Source organism: Diabrotica undecimpunctata, chromosome 1, assembly GCF_040954645.1.
Source record: "Diabrotica undecimpunctata isolate CICGRU chromosome 1, icDiaUnde3, whole genome shotgun sequence".
In the NCBI taxonomy this organism is placed as follows: Eukaryota; Metazoa; Arthropoda; class Insecta; order Coleoptera; family Chrysomelidae; genus Diabrotica; species Diabrotica undecimpunctata.
The window spans coordinates 111,382,684-111,408,540 of record NC_092803.1 but is presented as its reverse complement, the minus strand read 5'-3'; the positions used below and the strand labels follow the sequence as shown (position 1 = coordinate 111,408,540).

The 25,857-nt window shown below is 34.4% G+C and overlaps 1 protein-coding gene across 2 annotated transcripts in view; it reads right to left on the bottom strand.

Moving 5' to 3' along the window:
• The window catches only part of LOC140452453 (uncharacterized), a 96,718-nt gene that overhangs the window by 43,570 nt on the left and 27,291 nt on the right, over window positions 1–25,857 (bottom strand). The window contains exons 3-5 of one of the 2 annotated variants that reach the window (XM_072546729.1): window positions 18,553–18,846; window positions 7,877–8,092; window positions 1,422–1,667 (exon numbers count right to left, since the gene is read on the bottom strand). In XM_072546729.1, coding sequence (XP_072402830.1) covers window positions 1,422–1,667; window positions 7,877–8,092; window positions 18,553–18,846 — 756 coding nt within the window. The remainder of the gene's footprint in view (window positions 1–1,421; window positions 1,668–7,876; window positions 8,093–18,552; window positions 18,847–25,857) is intronic. The other variant, XM_072546723.1, reaches the window with a different exon arrangement.

Sequence of the window (25,857 nt, the reverse complement as noted above, 5' to 3'; positions counted from 1 at the left end):
GATAAATTGAATGTTGATGATGATTATAACAAATGCATTTTTTGTGAAGAACTCGAAAAAAATGAGTTGTGGTATCGCTTCACCATAAAAAAATACACCATGTTTTCCTTAAGTGAACGCCATTCCACCTCTTTATCACCTCTTTATCCTATATAATATTCTCTTGTTATCCATGATACCATCCTGCAACAGGATAAAATGGCATTTTAAAGAAGACTAACTGTTTATTCTAAGAACCATATTATGTGACATGTAGACGCAACAAGCAAAGTTTTAATCTGTATTTCTAATCGGATATTTATACTCTGTTACCAATTCAAAATTACAAACTCTGCTTTTTAATAATAAAATTCAATAGCGCTATGAACCAACTAAAATATATTGTAATCCACAACAAAAACTCAACTCATACTGTATTCCTAGCTTTACTATCTATGTACTAGCATGTACGTCATTTTATTCGTCGACTCTGCTCTACTTCAACTGATGTGATTTTGGAACTTCAAATAATAATCAAATTCATCAAATAATTGGCTCCCATATCTATTTTTAACATCTCCTTGTAATTATTAGTTTCTGGTTTCAGCATTTGATGCTTTTTGTTACATATTTCATACGTATATTATCACCTACATACTATTATAGTTTCAGTTCTTTGGTGTACTTTATAAATATAACTACTATAAGTATAGTATAAATGAATCAGATCTCGCTCTTTCCGGCTTGCTCATTTTCGCTCATCCCCGTCTCTTTCTCTCCCTGTCTCCCCCCCCCCCATCTCTCAAAGGACGCACAGTGAAGCATGAAAATTTAAATCGATGTTCTGTCAATGTTTTAGATTAGTTACCTAAGTGTTTTTCATAGACATATAATACAAATAGACTGACTGCTGCAATACAGTTGCGTTTGCCCAGTGCGACAGAGAAAATTGACGCATAGCAGTTCCCGCATCTATTTCTGAAAAACTGTTTGTATCGACCACGTGACCTTCCCATTGGTCATTTAGGTCACGTGGTTGATCAACCTGGCACGTTAGAAACAGATACGGTGACTGCTTTGCGTCAGTTTTCTCCGTCACACTGGGGAAACGTGACTGTATTGTAGCACTTAGTCTATTTATATTATATGTCTATGGTTTTTTCGATTTTCTCAAAAAGTGCTCACCAGAAAAATTGAGGATTTTAATTTGACACATGCCTTGACCTTGAGTAACGAGTATGTTTATTTTACTCCAAGTATAATATAATAAATTTGGAAATTAAAAAAAAATGGATGTTTTACTATTTATAATTTTTATCAAACATATCTAATAAATGATTATAAAATCTGATTACTAGACTGTTTACTCAGAACTTTTTCCTCCCTTCAAACATATAACGAATGCTTATGTAAAAACATGTAAAATAATAATAAAACATTACTCAATAAATGCCCATGTGTATCATAATTCTCGACCACAAAGGGCAGCAATCCCTTCGATTGTCTGCCCTTGGAGGTTTGTTCTGCAAAATTTCTTCGGCATATTGACATGGACATAAACAGGTCGTGATATGTCTTGGGTTGGATGGATTACCCAGTATTTCGTCCAAGGTCCAATCTAACCGCCTGCGCAAAAAGTCCTTGCCCCACCTTTGTAAGTAACGAAGGAACACTTGCTCGGCTTGTCCCTATTGATTGAAAACATTTTTAAATCTCTATATATTTTTATTATTAGTTGATTACATTTTGAAAGGCTCAGCAAAACACATAATTAATAACATTTAAAAACATTATAATAACATAAATCTGATAAGGTTAATAATATGCAGCTTTGAAAAGTAATGTGTAAATATTGTTTTTGATCTAAAATTAGGCATAAGATAAGAATTTACTATCTCTCTCATTCTTTTTATTATTTGTCGAAATACATATACTGTTTTTTTTTAATTCAATAAATAATTACTTTTACTGAGAAAAAACTACATATTTACGATGCTTAAATGATATATTAGCTGTACCCTAGACACAAAAAATTGTGTAGATTAATCATATTATGTTTTTTATTCAACAAAAATTATTGTAAGCATTATAAGTGCAACCTAACACATACAACTATATGAAAATACTACCTCGTCCAAACTATTCACTCTTTTCCCAAGACATTTTTAAAAATAAGAATGAAACACAAAAGATATAAACATCGACGAAATACATTTAAAACACCTATGATTTGCCAATGACATAGTCTTATAGCTTACAATATCCAAGAATTAAAAGAAATGTTAAAACTAGTAAGTATCCGGAACGATAGGCCTGAAAATAAACTATATCAAAACAAAAATAATGAGTTTTGTTTTGATATAGTTTATTTTTTTTTGATATTTTGATATTTGATATGTTCATATAGGATTAAGCCACAATTATTGGTTGTAATCAAAATCATTTTTCAACTATAACGTTTGAAGTTTCCACTCCAGAAATCGATTTCAAAAAAGATTATTACCTATACAAAGTCTGGGAAATGTAGGTATAGCCACAGAATACACCACCCAACAAGAAGCGAAAGCTTCTATATATATATATATATATATATATATATATATATATATATATATATATATATATATCACAATAATATATATATATATATATATATATATATATAAAAAAAAAGCACATAGCTATTTATACTATATTCACGCATACTATATATATATATATATATATATATATATATATATATATATATATATATATATCTATAATATATATATATATATATATATATATATATATATATATATATATATATATATATATATATCTCAACGACTAGTAAGTTGCACTGACGAATTGTAATATTTTTGTAAATATTCTCTTTATCTATCATCATCATCAATCAGCCAAACCCGTCCACTGCTGGACATAGGCCTCCCTCAGTTCTTTCCAGTGTTCTCTACACTGGGCCGCTTGTATTATATAATTTTCTTTTATAATTTCTGGGCCTCCATTCCATAATTCGTCTTGTCCATCGTCCCTCTTGTATTCTGGCTAAGTGTCCTGCCCAGTTCCACTTAAGTCTCGTGGTTCTTTGACGTCTTGAACTCCTGATCTTTGCCTGATTTGTCGGTTTGTTATGTGGTCTCGGAGGCTCACATTCAGCATTGCACGTTCCATGGCTCGTTGTGTCTCGTTGAGACACATGGGAATTGAACTTTTTTTTTGAAAAAGTTCAAAAAGTTCTTTATCTATATTACAGTAATAAAACAATTCCGAAAGCTAGACAAAAAGTCAAAAGAGTGTTTCATTAACATCCTGGCCAAACTTCTGACTGCAGCACTAATAAACTGTTTTGTTTGTATATATATATATATATATATATATATATATATATATTATATATATATATATATACATATATATATTATATATATATATATATATATATATATATATATATATATATATATATATATATATATATATATTGTTATTTCCTGACCGTGAATATTTAAATAAAGTCTTTTATATTTCCTGGGTTTGTCGGTCTGTTGTAAATAGTCTGTCTACTTAGTTATTGCCTAAACGTTTCGGTAAATGTGCCATTTTCAATAAGCACTTTATTAACTTTATTTTATAATCATTACATTATATAATTAAATTTTATGTTTACAGTTTTTAAAAGTTTAACATGGATTAAAACATTGGTATCTGACATTGACAGATATTTAAGATACGACCCTGACCCACTCCTCCACTATTTTAAGATACCTATCAGATGTCATCTGTCAATATCAGATACCAATTTTTTAATCCATGTTAAACTACATGGATACACCATGTTAATCCAATCTAAAATGTGTAAACATGAAATTTAATTATATAATGTAATGTTTATAAAATAAAGTGATTAAAGTGCTTATTGAAAATGGCAAATTTGCCGAAAAGTTCAAGCAATAATTAAATAGTTTTATTTACAACGGACCGACAAACCCAGGAAATAAAAAAGTTTATATATATTATGAATTTTTTGTCTTTTTAACTTTACATCTATATACAAAAGTATTCTATTGCATTGCGACTATTATAGACATAATTTTGGATATAGGTATCCAAAGTTTCTATCGTATTTAGGACAGCTGTTTTTTACGTTAATTCATTCTCGTTTGGTAAAGCATTCCGAGTTATAAATAAAGACTGGTTTTTGTATCTTTGTCAAGTATATTTTAATTTGTAGATATTACGGATTTATGAGAATTAAATCTTCTGTTACGTGTCACTTGCTTTAAATATAGTTTACTTATAGTCATCTTGCTTATTTCTTTGTATATCGTAATACCCAAGGCGAAAGGTAGCAACCAACGAGAGCTAGATTAAACAATGCCATTATATTTCCTTTCTGGTGACATAATATAGAGGTCATCGTATGTGCAGAAAGCATTATTAACCAACAACAAAAACGTTGGTTATACATTCCAGAATTTGTATAATAATCTTTTTTAAAAACGATTTCCGGAGTGGAAATCGAAACGTCAAACATAAGTAGTTAAAAAATGTGATTTTTATTACAACTAATACTTGTGGCTTAATCCCATATAAACATAATATCTAAATTAGACATGTCACAAAAAAGTAGTTTCATCAGAACGTTGCAAAAATAATGAGCAAATAACAAACACGTATAACAACACAAAACCATACAGAAAACATTCAACACTATGTGTACTTAGGTCAAATCATTAATCTAGAAAGACCAAATGAGGAAGCTAAAAAAAGAACACAATTAACATCGACCACGTTCGGTAAATTGAGAAACATCCTAAAAATGGCCACATTTTAAAAAACAGGTCCATTCATATCAGCTAAAGAGGAAAGTGTACAACAGATGTGTACTACAATTGGATACCTAAGACCTTAAGAAAATTAGATGGATAAAAGGCATAAGAGCAACGGTGGGCAAACAGTGGATGAGATTGGCACAGGTGACAGAAAGATGAAAGCAATTGGGAGAGACCTATGTATATGCAGGAATGGATAGATAAATTTCCAATCATTGGAAATAAACAAAGTTTATATTTAAGATCTGAACATGAAATTAGTTTAGTTTAAAGACATATTAAGAAGAATAGGCGACTTTAAAAATTCTTATTGTTCAATGAAAAGTAAATAGAGATGCTTTAGGTGAAACAAGTAGAATTGGATATAAATTTCAAGAAGCCATAACAACCCAAGATAGATGAATACCCGAACACAATATAGATGAGTAAAATGAGGATATTTTAGCAAATATATCTTTGAAAATAAACCAAAAGTTATATAACAACCATATTTTAATGTATTCGCTTCCAAATGGAAAATATTACTCAAATATTTTTTCAATAATTAAATAAACACATCAGCATATATAGTTACGAAAGATATCGAAGCGAATATTATTTTTAAAACAATTTAAATCCCATAGTATGGCGGAGATATATAGATGTTTATTTTCAATGTGGACACATTTATCCGAATCACTGGATATGTTTCTAATAAGATAGGGTGAGTTCGTTTTAAAATTAGGCATAACCCAAATAAATAACAAAGTTGATTGCCTCTTTCAGATTCTAACAGAGTTACGTGTGTTTATATTTTAGCACATTGACATGAGTCAAAGCTAACAGAAATATTAAAAATAATAAAATTGACATATTTGTCAAAGTTACAGAATTTTAAACAACAATATATCTTTTAATAGTCATTGGGTCTATTGAATAAAACAATGTGTTACCTTAGAAGTAGTAACTTTTAAACAAAAGCTAATACTTTTAAGGATAAGATATTACTTATTTATATTTGAAGAAAAGTAAGTTTTCTCTGATAAGGCAATACTGGAAAAACATTCTGAAATTTAAGTATATACTTGTAAGTGTTGACTTATGTTTGTAAGTATTTACTTATTAAATTGTCTTGTAAGATTATTTATATTTGCAAGACAAGTTTTAACAAGTTTGTAAACGTCGTTAATATTCTTTGTAGTATATCCACGTGTTAAATTTTAGCGCTACAAGTAATCATGTCGTCGTCGTCAAGTGATGAAGAATTGCCTGTCGAGAATGGCTGTCAAAGGCTCATATTTGTAAAAATATTGAAAAATCGTATGGTTCTTCTGAATAAATCAATGGTTCCAGCAATTGTTTAAAGTAAAGGGAAGGCATGGAACGAAATAAAAGATCAATTTATTAAGGCTTCTAGTGCAAGTATCACTATTGAGAAATTAAAAAAAAATCTCAATAAAATGAAAACAGCCGTAAAGAAGAAAACGGATAAGAATATGACTGGTAACAAAAAAATTAAATTGCGCTAGTGGGAAAAAGAATTACTGAATATATTAAATTTTGAAAAAAAATCCAGTAATCACGAAAATTCCTGGGGGGTGTTCCATTGAAACTGACAATGGAGAAGCGACTAATCTACAGAATACTGAAGCAGCTACTACGATTTCACAAATGCCGTCATCTATGGGAACGTTTACAAAACGTCCAAAGAAGAAGAAATTTAAGTTAGAGACTGAGGAAACGGAAAGTTTATCAACACAAGAGTTCCAATGACTTGTTCTTCTTGAAAAATTCAATATTGCCAGACTTCAAGCCCAAAGGGAAAAACTTCTGATAGAAAAATTGACCAATGTTTACTCACGAATTCCTGAAGAAAGTTTTGGAGCAGAAGTGGATAGTAGTCGCATATTATAAGAACCACAAGAATACATGAACTTTTGATGTAATTTCCCAATATGTACTGCAATTTTTTAATGTACATATTTGTAATTTCTAAATATGTACTACAATTATTATAATTTCACATTTGTTTTCAAAAATATGCAAAAGTTTCAGTGTATTAAATAACAAAACAATAAACAAATTTGTACAAACGTGTAGATCATGGAGGTCCTGTGGGTTTTCCAGTTCATTTTCGGAAAACTCAGAATCATACCGTAGATGTTTGCAAGTATTATGCAAAACAGCATAACAAATAATGAGTTTTGGAACTTTTGTTCTCCATCCTTTGTCGAGAGCAAAGTGCACCTCCTCTGGTTTCATTTAGCTGTGGCAAAAAATAATCTGATAGAAAGTCTATACTTTCGCTTTCAAAACGCAATAGAACCTTAGATTTACTGCGACTTATGCTTTTTCTTTTCTTGTAGTGTTTATTTTTACGAGAATATTACTTTATACGTTAACCATAAATTATAACAAACGAAAAATATTTAGAACCACCACTCTACTAGTGTTGTAAGTAAGTATGCACACTCTACTGGCGTAAGTATTCATTTGAGATTTCTTAACAAATATTAAGGTATTACTTACTAATTGTAGAATAGTCTTCTTTTTATTCAACTAAAAAGAAGTAAGAACTAGAAAAATTTATTTATAACCTTATACTTTCAGTAACTACTGGAAAATAACAGAGATTACTTTTTGCTCCAAGTAAACTCTTAAATAAAATAGTTACTGTTCTATTATTCAATTACTATTAAGTAAATACTTAAATATGAGGAAGTAAAAGCTAATACTTCTTTTTATTCAATAGACCCATTATGTAGAAACGTGAACTGAAATAAAATTATTATACATTGTTTTTCCAGCAAAGGCTCTAGATCAGATAGGTTTCTTTTTAGCCGTATTGTGCCCAGAAAAACTTTCGAAACAATTCGATTAATTATCTCATTACCATTACTGTCATTTATCATCTAGCGTCTACATAAGGAATTTTCTACAAAATATTAGTAATAATAATAAAAACATTTGTACACAATATGCTCTCTTGCCCAATTCCATGATAGCTACACATTTATTGCAAATGATACAGATTTGGTTAAGATATATTAATACAAAAGCGATACAGAAAAACATCCTACCTGCTTTCTGGATAATCTGGTAGTCCTACTACCTTGTATTATAATATCTTGTGCGGAAATATCCATTCTTTGTTCCCATCCACCGTTTTGGTCCCTTTCTTGTTGGTCGATGGTGGCCTGCAGATGGGCTATGCAGGGCGCCGAATCCATGTATATAAAACATAGCGTCACTTTGTGACAGCTTATTTTCCCTCTGTCATCCAGAGCTAATACTATCTGAAAAGGATAAAAAAAAATTGGCATGGAAGAATCACAAGTTTATGGTCAAATAAAAACAATTGGAATTAACCTACAAGTGAGTATATTGTAACATTAAAGAATTAATTTTTTGATAAAAATGCAGTCGGTTTTATCATTTATCATTATCAAATTATCATTTTATTTGTAGTAACTTCATCTTTAAATGTATATTCCAAATACTGTTTTTATCCTAACCATAAGTTTTAAACCATTTTCCGTAAGACCTTGTCTCCACTGTTCCAGTTTGTGCTCTAAATTCCTTTTATTACATCATTAACACTACATCATCAACATACACTAAGTATCAGGGAATGTTATCCAGTGTTATCGGTGTTATTAAGTCCAATACAAATGAGAATAAATAAAGACTAAGCACTAAGCCCTGGGGTAATCCCACTTTCACATAAAATTTATGAGTCTCAGCCACATCTGTTCTAACATTAGTTGTCACCCTCTCATACATATCTCTCACAATCTTTACACATTCATCGGTAACTCCTTTCCTATCGCCACCACAGAATCTCTCGAGGAACTGTAGCATATGCTTTCTCAAAATCAATGAATATCGTATGAGTGGTTGTTAATTTAGTCTTGTCTTTTTCCATCAGCTGCCATAATACCATTATAAACTAAAATTTACTTTTAAAATGGAAAACAAAACATAATTCATAATGAATGGTATACTAAACACATCTGGTCTGCAAGATATATCAATTTTAATTGGCATAAAAAATAATTATCTTCACCATCTTATTCACATAATCTTTAAATCTAGAATTCATAGACATTACGTTAAAACTAATAATTCAGCAAATAATAAATCTAATCCAAGCACCTATTTTACTTTGCCATAAATAAAAGGTTTATCTATACAATTTAAATATTTATTTTCCAAATATAATATACAAATAGCACATAATGGATGTAACCTTCCTTATCTAAAACCAATCTATTAAAAACTAAACTAAAACTCCCCTATCGAAAAAACACACATTGTCTATGACATTCCATATAAACACTGCCGAGAAGTTTATATTGGTCAAACAAGTCAGCACCGACATTCTAGATTAAATTCACATACATATAATGAAAAAAATACGACAGCCTTTACCAAACATGAAGAAAAAACAAGATCACACTTTCAATGTTGAGCAAACTAAAATTTTAAAAGTAGAACAAAACACAAAAAAAGGGAAATATACGAAACATTATATATCAAACAGTGCCCAAACGCTATAAATGACCAAAAATATGCGAATTTATTAAATTTAATTTATTTTACATTTTTTTAACCGAAACTGTACTAAATAACACAAAAACATGAAACAAATTACCTTACAATAAACCACCGATAAAGAAATTTATTAATACGTTGACAGTATAAATAACCACAGTCCAGATTTTTAAAAAAATATTGACTTTTTGTTTAGTAAAAAATTATGTTTACGTATATATATACTAAGACAGATGTATAAAAAGGAAAAAGACTATCGTGAATAAGAAACATCTGACAATGGACAGTGCTAAATTGTGTTCAGCTAATTAGAACAACTGAAGACAGCGAAGAGTTTAAGGACACTTCAGTTCAGGCAAGGTCAGTAACGCTTAGAGATGGTGACGACTTTTTAGCATTTACGTCCTTATTCAAATCAAATAACGAAAATGTAAATACAATATTTGCAACCAACGGAACGGACAGGGCGATTATAAGGTGCATTATGTCAAAAGAACAATGTGCTTTACTTTTAATGTGTTTGACGGATTATATATATATATATATATATATATATATATATATATATATATATATATATATATATATATATATATACAGTATGGAATAAATTCATTATTTCAGAAACAGATGACTTTTGAATGGCCATCAACTGCTATATAAATATGTGTTAGACATTACGTCATCAGTGTCGGCGTAATCACGTAATCGACGATTTTTTTTAATACAAACCGAGGTCACGCAACAGCTCCTTTAAAAGGTCTCCTTATATAATAATTTGAATATTTATTTGTACAGGTTGGTTTATTAATACAATTAACTTACAATAAATGTTTACTTAAATACAATTAAATTACAACAAATGTTCACATTAACGACCTTCAGCAATAATATAATGTGAAAGATGGGTAATAAATTCTTTCTTAACGTTTTCGATGACTTCAGGTGCAATTTCCGTTCTGATGCGCTCCTCAACCCTTCTACATTATTCAGTCGATTTTGATACACTCTGTTTAAATATCCCCACAAAAAAAGTCTAACGGAGTCAAATCTGAAGACCTTGGTGGCCATTCGATGGGCCCCCTTCTACCCATCCACCTACCTGGGAAAACTTTATTAAGGTAATTTCGTACCTCAACGCCGTAGTGTGGGAAAGCCCCATCATGTTGGTACCACAAATCACTTCTATTTGGTAATAGCTGATTCAGCTGTGGCAACAGGTAATCCTGAAGAAATTCTAGATAACGAGAAGCAGTTAAGTTTTCCTCAAAAAAATATCACCATACAATTTGATTGTTTATAATGCCGGCCCAAAAAATTCACCTTCTCGGGCTATTGTGTCCTATACTCTTTCATCCAATGTGGATTTTCACTTGCCTAGTATTGATATGTCTGATTTACGTAACTGTTCAGCATAAAAGACTTTTCATCAGATAAAAGTATCTTTTGTATGAAACCCTCTCTCTTACATTTTTCCATAACGGTTTCGCAGAATTCGATTCTTCTATACATAAGTCATCTTTTAATAGCTCCTAGACCAGATGTACTTTGTATGGATGCCACTTCTCCTTTTTTAGCACTTTTACAACAGTTGACTGGTAGACATTATTATCTAGTGCGACCTACCTAGAACTGGTATGGTGATTTTCTTGAAACGCCAGTACAACGTCCAGTTTCTTGGCTTCGGATATTGATTTTTTACCACTTCTCGGAAGATCTTTAACATGGCCCGTTTTTCTAATATTTTTTTTAAATTTTACTTACTGATGATTGAGTAATTGGTTCGCGATTGGGGTATTTAGCATTAAATAAATTACAAACTTCTGCTCGAGTCCTCGCTCTATCTCCATAACCAATCATGATTAAAATCTCGATTAGTTCTGTTTCTGTTAGTTTCATTTTTGTAAATGCTGTTATTAACGTCGACAAAAAACGCGAAGAGTAAAAATTTGACGTCTATTATTTGACAGATTCACAGATCATTGATAAACAAAGACGAGTCAATGACAATATTAATTTAAATATTTTTGAAAAATTACTTGGAATACTTACCACAATTGTAACGATGAGTCCAAGCCATCACCGTTAAACCAGCGTGCGCGCGAACCAACCCATGAAGTAGGAGTGTATCGACAGTAGAAAGGGCAAAGCTCCGCTATATAAACGGCAACATTTCCTCACAGAGACAGAATCGACAGGTGTTGATTGAAGGTTCTCTCTTCCCTACCCCGGCTTGCGGACGTGTTGAGTTCACAAGTTGTTTCCTTTTCTTTTACCGTCTTTACCCGAAAAGCGTGTTGAGCTTTTCACTACCCGTACTCTGAAACAGTCGTGTTGAGACTGTCGATGAGTGTCCTATTAACCCGAATCACTTAAGGGACGTGTTGAGTTCCTTTCCTTTTTTTATACCTATCGTCCGCTGTTATTAAATCGATACAACGTTACCCTAAAATTTCAGATACACACTCGTTTGCCGATAAGACCAGTTCCATATGACAAGGTCAAGCTTAATTTGAATAAATAGGCCAGGTACTGAGAAGACTAAACTAAATTGTAAATATGTACATAAGATTTTTGTCAATTTAATTTAAGGAAGACAATAAAGTTTTATTTTTATTTTGAACTCTGTCTCTGACTGTCTAAAAGCTACCCGGATAGTGACTCCCACGAGAGGACGTCACAAATGGCGTCCGAGCAGAAAAATACGTTTTAAACAATAATACCGACCGAATTCCGAATTTTATTTTCATGAGACAGTACTACATTTCAAATTTTAATCAAAGACAAGGTGATTCACAGTTCAAAAATGACAGACGCTCCGGAAACGTCGAAGGTTAGTTGGGTGTACCTATTAAAGAAAGACGAACTTATAGCCGAATTAACAAACAGAGAACAGCCGACGGAAGGGAATTTCAGCGAGCTAAGAGCGAGATTAGTTGCGATCATCAAGGCACCAACTCAAAAAGGCCAAAACCCAGAGGAAATAGAAGAAAACCAGATGGAAGACAGACAAAGAAAGATGGAAATAGTACGCAAATGGGGGTTACACTTTGACGGTTCAAGAGACCCAATAGAATTCATAGAACGGTTGAAAGAACTCCAGACAGCTTACGGCCTACAAGACACCCACGTTTTACAAGCTCTACCAGAAACATTAAACGGGAAAGCATTACTATGGTACAGAAACAATAATAAATATTGGAACGAATTAAAAGACTTCGAACAAGATTTCCGCAATTTCTTCGTTTCCTCCGTTCTCACGCAATCTCTGGAAGCTCAAATCCGGAACCGACTCCAACGAAACAACGAAGGTGTAAAAGACTACATCATTGATATTCAAACAATGATCAGAAGACATGGTGAATTCAATCACCAAGAAGAACTAAACAGGATATACACCAATATGAACCCGAAATACAAGTTGTATATAAAGAGGCAAGACGTATCGTCAACACAGGACATCATCAGACTAGCGGAAGAATATGATATGGTCCAAAAAGAAATATACAACAGAAACAATACACGGTGTGACTGGACACAGGCAAATAGTCGTAATAACAAAATACAGAATTTCGACAGACAGACTTGTTGTTGGAGATGCGGCCGCAGAGGCCACAATAGAAGAAACTGCAGAGCTATCGCTGTACTCTTCTGCAGCCATTGCGGAACCCGAGGAACAACTTCCAATAACTGCCAATGTAGAAGCCGACCGGAAAACTCCAACAGGACTGGACAAGAAGGAGGCAACCCAGTCAGCATTTAGAGTCCTCCCTAACAACCTCCAGCTACGCACACTATACAGATCAACGACCCCACACAACGATAACGTTCAGCAACGGTAAAAAGTTAAGAGCACTAATAGACACAGGAGCCCAAAATTCGTTTATAGGACAAAAAGGTAAAAAAATATTGGAACAATGTGGAACAAAAAGCGACAGAAAAGCTTTAAAGATCACGCTGGCAGATGGAAAAACCAGCAACATAGAAATCTGTTTTACAGCAAAATGTTCCATAGACAACGTTTGGAGAAATGCCAAGCTACATTTTTTACCAAACCTAGCTTCAGAAGTAGTACTGGGAATGCATGAAATAACAAGATGGGGCCTTGATTTATCAAACATCTTAAATAGAAATCGCGTAAGAAGGAGAGAACAATACCCAACCAGTACAGAACACGGATCCAGATCGTACAATGCAGACAATAACCGAATACCGACCAATTCCAGGGTCAACGAAACACCAACCGCAAGATATCCGCTCCAACAGAGAAGCAAAATATATAACAAAACGACCCACCGACTACCGACCGATACCGCGGTCGAAGACCAGACCGAAAATATACCGACTACCGACCGATACCGCGGTCGACAACCAGACCGAAGATATACCGAACTACCGACCGATACCGCGGCCGACGACCAGACCGAAGATATTCCGTCATACATACCGGAATTCACGAACAGTCCGAAACGAGAGCAGCTCGACATCAGTACTACACTAAACAATACCGAAAAAAAACAATTACAGGAATTGTTACTAACAGAATTGGAGAAATTTAAACAAATTAAAGGAACAACACATCTAACCGAACATACAATAAAACTCAAACATAATACACCGATCAAACAAAGATACAGGCCCCGAAACCCGGCAATGCAGAAGATCATAAACGATGAGATAGATAAGATGCTAGAAGAGAACGTGATAGAAAAATCCAATAGCCCATACAGTTCCCCCATCGTCCTAGTAAAAAAGAAGGATAACAACGGATACAGATTTTGCATCGATTTTAGGAAAATCAACGACATCTCAGAAAAAGATGCCTACCCATTACCGTACATCAATCATATCCTAGAAAAGTTAAAATCTGCAAAATATTTTACCACGTTAGATCTAAAAAATGGATATTGGCAAGTACCACTTTCCGAAGCAAGCAAACCCTTGACCGCTTTCATAGCACCAGGAAAAGGACTATTCCAGTTCAAAGTACTTCCATTCGGATTACACGACGCCTCCGCTACTTTTCAACGATTACTAGATACAGTAATCGGCCCAGAAATGGAACCACATGCATTCGCCTATTTAGACGACATAATAGTACTGGAGAAAACGTTCGAGGAACATATGGAAAACTTAAAAGAAGTACTTCACAGACTACAGCAGGCCAAACTACGAATTAATATAGACAAATGTAAATTCTGCAAAGAAGAGATAAATTGTTTAGGCCATGTAGTAAACAAAACGGGAATAAAAGTGGACGACAACAAGACAAAAGCTATAGTCGAATATCCCGCACCAAAAACCGTTAAACAACTACGCCGATTTTTGGGCATCATCTCATGGTATAGGAGATTTATAAAAGATTTTTCACGAACTGCAGCCCCTTTAACAAAGCTACTAAAGAAAAAACAACATTGGACTTGGGACAGAGACCAAGAGGAAGCATTTAACAAAATAAAATTACTACTGACACAAGCTCCAATACTGATCTGCCCGGACTTCCAGAAAAGATTTTTTTTACAATCTGACGCTTCGAACCACGGTTTAGGAGTAGCTTTAGTACAAACAAACGACGAAGGACAGGAACAAGTCATCGCTTACGCAAGTCGAACCCTAACAAATGCCGAAAAAAATTACAGCGTTACAGAAAAAGAACTACTAGCGATCATCTTCGGTATAGAAAAGATGAAACCCTACATCGAAGGATACCCATTTTCAATTATCACAGATCATCAAAGTCTACGATACTTAAAAACAATGGAAAACCCTACAGGTAGAATAGCTAGATGGGCAATGCTGCTGCAACAATTTGACTTCGATGTCATTTACAGAAAGGGCTCCCAGAACGTCCTGGCCGACGCGCTCTCTAGAGAACCAGTAGATCTGGTTTGCATAATAAACGTAGAAGATGTAGAACCCGACGAATGGTACAATAAAGCTTTAAATAAAATCCAGACAAATCCGCAACTATTTCCAGACTACTCTATCAAAGATGGACTTCTCTATCGACACTTCTGGGACAAATACGATTTAAAAGAGACAGAGGTATCCAACCCCTGGAAACTATGCATCCCAAACCACAAGAGACAACAACTCCTGGCAGAAAACCACGAGCAACCGACCGCAGGACATCTAGGAATAGCCAAAACAATAACCCGCCTAGCTAGAAAATACTACTGGCCAGGGATGTTTAAAGACGCCGCAAAGTTCGTCAGGAACTGCAAGAACTGTCAGCAATTTAAGCCGCAACAAAGCTTAACTCCAGGCCGCATGAAATCTACACAAATTCCGCCACATCCATGGCACACCGTTTCAACCGACATCATAGGACCCCTTCCAACATCCAGCAAAGGAAACAAATATATAATGACATTCCAGGACACCTTTTCAAAATGGGTCGAAGCCATACCGATCAGAACAGCAACGGCAAAATCAGTCTGTCAGAACTTAAAAGATAAAATCATTATGAGATTCGGATCACCCAAAGAACTAATATCAGACAACGCAAGAACATACGATAACAGGGAAGTACGAAAGTTGCTAGACGAATTCCAGATTTCTAAAAGAAACATTCCGCCATATTCTCCCCAGAATAATCCAGTAGAAAGAACAAACAGAGTAATCAAAACAATGATAGCTCAGTTCTGCGATAATAACCATAAGAAATGGGACACGAGCCTTCCAGAACTACTATTCGCATATAATACAGCTAAACACGATTCAACGGGTTTCTCCCCAGCCTTCCTGAACTTTGTACACGAACTAGAAATTCCAAGTAAAGTCGTAAACACCCCAAACGACACACAACATACCGATCAAAACATAAAATGGCATAAACTACGAGAAACATTCGAATTAGTACGTACAAACCTGGCAAAAGCTTTTACAACTCAAAGCCATTACTACAACTTACGACGAAGAGAGTGGAAACCCACAATAAACGACAAAGTCATGAAAAGGGAATACCAACTCTCAAATGCCGCCAAAAATTTTAACGCCAAATTAGCACCGAAATTTTCAGGCCCATATACTATAACAAAAGTGTGTTCTAATGTAATATTCAAATTAAAACACGACGATAAAAACCGTACAATAACAGCTCATATCAAAGACCTAAAACCCGCATTTACCGATTTCCCTACTCCTTAATCAGTCCAAGCACTTACAGTCAACACCAAGTAGTGACAGTATATTTTAATACAGTTTACAGTTACCTTCAAATACAATGTCAGACACATTAGAAATATATTACAGTGACATAGAAATGGACGGCACAGTTACGCCGCCACCATACACCGTTCCAGAAGTAATATCACCATTAGGGAACACACCAAAACCTAACACCCCGGGCAAAGGCTGCGAGCCCCTGATAAAGGCTATTTCCAAATTCAAGAACCTTTTCGATGAACCAACCATGGGCATCACAAAAATTCAGAAAGTCCAGTCAATTCCAGTGTCAATCCCGTTGCTCTCACTAGTTCCGCCGCAGCATAAAGGAAAAAAATACAGACTGAGACTCCCGAACCAGGTGCTGAGGATAAAAACCAATAATTGAAGCCCCACGAAGGAAGACGTTTTTTTTAAAGAGAGAGGAAGACGATTTTTTGTTTAAGAAGACGATATTTATATTTTTTTTTTAGGGCGGACATTTTTTATTTCGATGTATTGTAAATTTTTTTTTAGGGTAACCAAGTACCTGGCAAGGAATAAAAATAAAAAAAAAATTTTGTTCCAAAATTTTTTTTTCCCCATGAAGAGGGGGTGTAACGATGAGTCCAAGCCATCACCGTTAAACCGGCGTGCGCGCGAACCAACCCATGAAGTAGGAGTGTATCGACAGTAGAAAGGGCAAAGCTCCGCTATATAAACGGCAACATTTCCTCACAGAGACAGAATCGACAGGTGTTGACTGAAGGTTCTCTCTTCCCTACCCCGGCTTGCGGACGTGTTGAGTTCACAAATTGTTTCCTTTTCTTTTACCGTCTTTACCCATAAAGCGTGTTGAGCTTTTCACTACCCGTACTCTGAAACAGTCGTGTTGAGACTGTCGAGGAGTGTCCTATTAACCCGAATCACTTAAGGGACGTGTTGAGTTCCTTTCCTTTCTTTATACCTATCGTCCGCTGTTATTAAATCGATACAACGTTACCCTAAAATTTCAGATACACACTCGTTTGCCGATAAGACCAGTTCCATATGACAAGGTCAAGCTTAATTTGAATAAATAGGCCAGGTACTGAGAAGACTAAACTAAATTGTAAATATGTACATAAGATTTTTGTCAATTTAATTTAAGGAAGACAATAAAGTTTTATTTTTATTTTGAACTCTGTCTCTGACTGTCTAAAAGCTACCCGGATAGTGACTCCCACGAGAGGACGTCACACAATAATTAATTTCAGATTACAATGTAGCATTGTTTATTATCAATGTATTGTTTTCTTGAAACCTGCAAAAATCACTATTTTGTTTTATTCCCAGTGGCGTTCCTTAGTGTATGTTAGTTCAGTGAATGAATATTTATTGTAATTCTATGTTACTTAACAAAGTTCATAATTTTGGTTAACCCTGTAGAAATTAATATTCAAGTGATTACATCGTTATAAAGACGATAAGGAGACCTTTCAAATGAGCTGTCGCGTGACCTCGGTTTGTATTTAAAAAAATCGTCGATTACGTCATTACGCCGGCACTGATGACGTAATGTCCACCACATATATGTTAGTTGATGGTCATTCAAATATTAAAATTGACGTGTTTTAAGATTTTTTTTTAAAAGTCGTCTGTTTCTGAAATAATGAATTTATTCCATACATTTGCATCATACTGTATATATATATATATATATATATATATATATATATATATATATATATATATATATATCCCTTAATGACGGACCAAATTGACTAATGTATGTTTTATCGTAAGTTTTTATTAGTTTTTTGTAAATACTATGATAAAAATAATCAATGAATTAGATATAGTTTTGATAAAGACATGGAATACCTGTCGGAACGTCAACTCATGACATAAAATAAAAGCGAATGAAGCCCTACATTTTATCCGGAGTCATACAAATATCAGTGATACATAAATGAAAACTTTAATCATCTTACATGTCTAGACGATGATTAAGTACCTCTAGATTAGGTGTTTATAATTTGTCTTTGTTTATAATTATGCTATTCATAATACATACCTTATGTCTGAGCAATTGTTTGTTGACGTTAGCCATACACTTTTCAAGATTTCTTTGTAGTTTGAATTTTAGGTACATCGATAAAAATATAGCTGCCGCATTGAGTAACAGCCACCCTATTCCTAAAGCGAAGAGAAGTAGTCCTTGTAGGCCGGAAAAGAGTAAACCCAAGAGAACGATAAACGCGAGAGTTATCCAACAAACAAGAATTCTTTTGTAGCAGACGTTGTATAAAGAGAATCTCACGTCGTTTACTAATAATTCCAAGGCTTGGACGTATTCTTCTACAGTGAGCTGAAAAAAAAAACAAAAAAATTAACAGATTAATCCTGGAATACATTAAACAAAGAGAGCATAATGACTAAGTTCAATAATCGATTCACACATTGGAAATTTCATGTTTTGAAAATGTCCAGCGTGTTACCGTTCAACTATATTACGAATTATTTAAATTTTTAAATTCATTTTCGTGCCCCGAAGTTATAATTTATTTCTAAAAGAGTTGATAAAACGAGTAATAATTACTAAATTGACTTTGTGGAACAGTACAATACTTTTTCTAGGGTTCTTCATTTTAAAATCCTCCTTATTGAACAAAAACTAAAAAATAAAATAACAAATTGGGATGCATTTAATGAAGGGATAGTAAAGTTCGACTCGAGCAGCCGAACAGTACGGACGTGAGAGAGAAGCGTGCTTAGGTGGGGGCGACTGACCTACTGTCAACGGAGCTTTTCAGCTCCCGGTGGGTAAGACACCGAGTGTGGCATAGGCACTTGTCCTACATATTAGCGAAAAGCGGATGCGAGGTTGTTACTAGTTAAACCGTCGAGGAGCTGTTTTTATAGGCTCCTCGCGGAGGCTATAATAGCTTCGCGTTTGCGAAGAATTCGGGATCACCTCAGTGTGTCGTCAGGGATGACACTGTAAGGCCTTGACATTTGACAAGGTCGGACAGAAACGGCCCCTGCTCCTGAGGTGTGAGAAACAGGAAGAGGATCCCTCACTGTGAATACAGGGAGTGAACTACCGAGAGGTACCTGGGACGGCACCCAGTAAGCCGTACTGACAGCGGTCAGTCGGTGGAAAAAAAACAGAGTCGTCTAAGTAGAATTTTCTTATATCTTATGAACTATTTGTTCACTGCCTTACGGCAATATGAGTGATATTCCCCCCCCAGAAAGTGTTGTCACGCAGGTGACAACACAAGAAGAAGAAGAGAATGATTTAGCCGAATTATCAAACCCCTCTGTTGACAGCTCGATCGAGCTATATAATAAATTTATTAAATCGACTAATCCCGCGATCGACGACATAGAAATCGTAATATCTGACGATGACTCCTATCTGCCCGAGTCGGAGGAAGAAAAAAGCGAAATCGACACCGATGACGATATCAATACGATGGACGCCATCGACGAAGAGCCGAGCCCAGCTGCAGAATCGCGCGAAGCCCCACCCCCAACTGTAGTAGAGACACAACCCGCCGTGGACAACGTCTCCAAAAATGAAGCCGAGCCCGAAATCGGCAAGAAAATGAAAAGGCTAAGGCCCAAAGAAGACTCTTCGGAAGACGAAGAAGTAAAGAAAAAGGCCAGAGAAATGGCGGAAAGGGAAAAGGCCAATGAGCTTTTAAGGTCGGTCAATGTACTGACGGAACAGATCAAATCCCTTAAAGAAGAAAGCCGTATCCGCGAGGAAAAGGCAAATAAACAAATCCAAGACCTTCTCGCTCAGATGACTGAGCTGAGAAACGAAAACAAAGAAAAGGACAAGGAGATACAAAAACTTGTACAACATATAATGGCATTAACAGCAGCCAAGGAGAAAGAAGAGTCAATAATGGAAATCGACCCGTGGAAAGCCTCCCTCGATAATGACGTTGTAAAGCTAGTGGAACTAGGAATCGGTTCACCTCCCCCCGTAAAGCCATCCGGTAGCAAAGGCAAGCCTAAAGAGCCGGAAAGAATCATAACAACCAAAGAACCTGCAGGTTGGACACAAGTCCAAAACAAAAAAGGAAAAAAGACAGGCACCACTACTGAGAAATCAGACAGTAGTGTGAAAACAAAAATAAGCATCGCCGAAAAGCAGACGCAGATAATAAATCAGCGGAAAGAAATCGAATTTAACAAGGCTGCGAAAGAGGCTCATGAAAGAAGCCAGAAAAAGAAAACTGCCCAAAATAACTTGAGCAAAAATAACCAAGTTGAAAAAGAAAACGACGTACCAAAAGACTCACCGCAAACAAGCGAGGAGCCTATAGTAAAAGAGCCGAAACCACCGGCGATAATCCTAAAAACTGTAGGAGAACACCAAAAAATCCTGCAGAGAGCAGCCAACCAAGGCATAATATCAGTCAATAAGTTTGCACGATCAGGCAGATCGATTGTTATTAACACAAAAACCAGAAAAGATTACCTAGGAATGGTACACATCCTAGAAGAACACAGTCCAAAAGTAGAATTCATCGCATATCCCATAGATAGCGATAAACTAAAAAGAGTCATTATAAAAGGGCTATCTGCTACTACTAGCACAGTAGCAATTAAAGACGAACTATACAATAAAGGAATAGAAGCAACAAGGGTGATCAATATGATCTCCAAAAAAGCTGATAAAAAAGTACTGCCACATTTCATCGTCACCCTCAAAGAGGAAGACGTTGCAAAAATTAAAAAAATATCTGATATATGCTACATGCGCATCTATGTGGAGGATGAATTCAAAATCACAAAAGACACCCTACAGTGTTATAACTGTCAAGGGTTCTATCACAGCTCAAAGGCTTGCCATTGCGGATCCAGATGTGTAAAATGCGGAGAAAACCACATCAGTAACGACTGTGAGAAAAGCCGGGAAACCGACCCCAAATGTGCAAACTGTGGTGAAGCGCACACAGCAAATTATAGAGGATGCTCTAAGGCCCCCAAAAAGAAAACACCTGCCCCAACAAGACCGGTAGGAAGACCCATAAACAGCGCTCCAATCAACAAAGGAGTCAGCTACGCACAGGCAGCGAAAAAATCCGCTGAAACCACCTCAGAATCTCCAGCACAACCACAAGAAGTGTCGGTACAGGACGCAGCTACCCTCATCGCAAACTTCCATACAGAGTATAATAACAAAATGATGGAAATGATGTCCATGATGGACAAAGCAACAAAAATGATGACTGCATTTGGAGAAGCCGTCCGAAAATGTTAGCAAACCAAAACGAAGATCTACGCATTGGGTCATGGAATTCCGGCGGAATATTCAAAAAGATCAACCTTCTGGATGAAATAATAAACAGATTAGAGCTCGATATCGTAGCCCTTCAAGAAACCAAACTAGTGGAAAGGAAAAAAACAAAATTTCCAGGCTACGATATCTATAGAACGGATCATAGAGCATTATCAGGAGGAACAGCTATATTAGTCAAAAGGGGACTCGAACACGAGCACATCCCAACACCAGACGGACTGGTGACAATGGAAGCCACAATTATTCGACTTAAGGCCAACAACGAAACACTAAAAATAGTGTCAGCTTACGTTAGACCACATGATCCGATTTTCAACGAAGATTTGAGCCTAATACTGAACTCAGAAGAGCCAACTATAATTATTGGAGACCTAAATGCTAGATCTCCCAATTGGTTTGACAGGACGACCAACCGAAACGGAAGATATCTCTGCAACCATCTCGAGAACAGACCGAACACATATGTCATCGGACCAACAGAACCGACATGTTTCCACGGAGAACTCCCTACGTATCTCGACATTGCAATCCTACACAACGTGGGTCAACAATACGAGATACACTCTCTAAATGAAGGCGATTCGACACATAACCTAATCGTCCTGACCCTGGGCGCAACAGAATTGAACTATTTGCAGCCCCACAACAGAAAGAAAACAAGTTGGCCAAACTTTAGAAGAATCGTGAGCGAGAACATCGGTAACATCCCAACAATTAATAATATTACAGAACTAGAAGACAGTGTAATAAAACTAGAACAAGCAATAAACAATGCTATCGATGCCAGCTCCAAAACCGAAACAATCACAAGACAAAAAGGAAGATTCAGGGATATAAGTATAGACATTGTTTAAATAGGACTAGTTAGCCAACGCAATGTATAAATTTGTTTGATTCTAATTGAGACAGTCACTAGATGTCACCACTCTTTCTGTCTCAATAGATTTTAATATACCATTGTTTGTTTGATATACATTATACTAGATGGTGTTATGTGAAAAAGTTAAGGACTAAACTAAACGTCCATTTTTGATCCACTGAATTAAATTCACCAGCGTTGCAATATTTCACTGACATAGTAGCGACAGGTTTACTTAAACAGAATAAAATAAAAATGTTACAAAAACAGAACATGAATCACAGGTATTCATTTAAAATAGAGTTATTACTATCAACTACATAGTAAATATCGTGTCAACTAAAATTGTACCTACATAAACGTGCTGTGACTTCTAAATTTTCCTATATCTAAATAAGTTTAAAGAATTTAAATATTTTATTTTATTTGGAAGTGTATTACAAAAATTTGGTCCGAGGTAAGTAGAACATTTTAATTCTATGTGTTTAAAACAAAAAACATTTGTATGAGAAATGAACAAATTAGGTATTTAGAAATAAATTTTACCGGATAATACATACATTCGATAATATTTGAAAAAAGTGAGTTTAAATTAAAGTAATGTTACTTCCATAATAAATAAATGGTTGTTTACAGATGGCTGGAAATATTTGTTGTTATTACAAATGTGGTTTATCACCATACAAAATTCATAGATTAAGAATGTTCAGATTTCCGACAAAAAATCCTTCGGCTTGTCAAACATGGATATTACACTCTGGTAAGTAAATAGAAACTTTTTTTATATTCTTTTATTTTACACCGTTTCCGTTACGCAATTAACTTGAAAAAATGTTTATTTTTTTTTCATTCATCATTTTTTATTATCGCCAGGGTGCACGCGTCATATTCGAGATGCATTAATTTAAATTTTACGTTTTCGTTGGTATAATAATTATGATATAATAAACTTCGGAAAAACAAATTAGTGAATAAATATCAAATTAATAAACATAAACAAAGTATTAGATATTAAAATATGTATTTCTGTAGCTATTTTTAGTTATTGTATTGAAAAGTAGAAATAAGTGCATCTTTATCGGAGAACTAATTTATACAAAGGTCCATCTGGGAAAAAATTATTGGTTTCACGTAAAAATTTTATACTGATATTTGAAGGTTCTAAAAGATATATGAGGGTTAGTTAATAATAAATCTGTAAAGACATACAGGTGATTTTGGCTATAAACGTTTTTTTATCCAGTTTAGAGAAAAATAGTTAAAATAAAAATTGTAGATTCAAAAAGTTCTTCCATTTGTGAGTTTCTGAATTAAAATATATAAAGAATTCACCAAAATAGTTGCAAAAAACCCTTGATTTTGCAGAAATTTATAAATTTTAATAACTTTGTTTTTGCATAATGGTATGTAATGTAACTAATAAAAATAGTGACGATTTGTTTATCGTAGAAAGCGATTATGTAAACAACTTTTTGTTGAGCTATCCCAGTTTGAAAAAAAATTATGTTTTACGTGCCACAGAAGCCAAGATATTGCAAATTTTGCAATCGCCCTTCATTTTGAAAAAGTTCAAATCTAAAAAAAACCGAGCTCAAATGGTTCTCCATTCTACTTTCCGAAGCGGTATTTTAAGAATACCATCATTTTAACGGGTTATACATTTTTACTTCTTTACCGCATATGCCATATGTAAGTTGGAACGCACAATTCAGATCTTCATTTAGTGTCCCTTCAATTTTAGGTCCCTTAAGCTAGCGGGGACACATGAGCGGAATCCAATTTAACCTACGTAATATTTTTTCACCAATTTTTCACTAATTTATTACCACCCTAATAATTTTTCACCACCAAACCAACCTTAAGGGGAGCGATTCTGCTGGCTTAAGGTTCAAGCTAGCAGAATTCAAAAAAAAAACTTTTTGTTGATGGCATATTTTTTCACCAATTTTTCACTAATTTATTACCACCCTAATAATTTTTCACCACCAAACCCCCCTTAATGGGAGCGATTCTGCTGGCTTAAGGTTCAAGCTAGCAGAATTAAAAAAAAAACTTTTTGTTGATGGCATATTTTTTCACCAATTTTTCACTAATTTATTACCACCCTAATAATTTTTCACCACCAAACCACCCTTAATGGGAGCGATTCTGCTGGCTTAAGGTTTAAGCTAGCAGAATTCAAAAAAAAACACTTTTTGTTGGTGGCATATTTTTTCACTAATTTTTCACTAATTTATTACCACCCTAATAATTTTTCACCACCAAACCACCCTTAATGGGAACGATTCTGCTGGCTTAAGGTTCAAGCTAGCAGAATTCAGAAAAAAAACTTTTTGTTGGTGGCATATTTTTTCACTAATTTTTCACTAATTTATTACCACCCTAATAATTTTTCACCACCAAACCACCCTTAATGGGAGCGATTCTGCTGGCTTAAGGTTTAAGCTAGCAGAATTAAAAAAAAAAAACTTTTTGTTGATGGCATATTTTTTCACCCATTTTTCACTAATTTATTACCACCCTAATATTTTTTCACCATCAAACCGCCCTTAAGGGAAGCGATTCTGCTGGCTTACGGTTCAAGCTAGCAGAATTAAAAAAAATATTTATGATCTACCACAGTGTTCTGCTAGGTTTTTACGAATTTATTACAACTTTAGTAATTTTTCACCCCTTACTACCCCTTTAACAAAAATTAAATAAATTTGTTTTTTCAAAAATACTTGAATACATTTACACGGTGTGTGTGTGTGCGAGTGTGTGTGTGTGTGTGTGTGTGAAAAACACTTCTGTTGTAATAATTGGCATATTTAATTAAAAATTACTAGTTACCTATTACTTATTAATTACTTACTAAAAGTACTACAAATTTCACTGGACTGATAAGTCCGAAAACGTTTTGAACTTAATCCTTTAGGATTTTTAAAATTTAATTAAATATACCAATCACAACAGTGTTTTACTTCAATGTTCGAGTTTTTTAACTATATGATATACAGCCAACTCACGGGAATGATCCCTTTTTAAGTTGTAAAATTTTGTTAAAAAATAGGTAGTGTACAAAACAACAATATTGCAATGTTTAGCATATAAAAAAGTTGGTGAAGTTGGCGTTTGTGTAAATTCTAGCATTTAAAGATGTAAACTACTTTCCTTATTTGAATTTCTAGTATTTATGGGAATTATCTTCCACACTGACA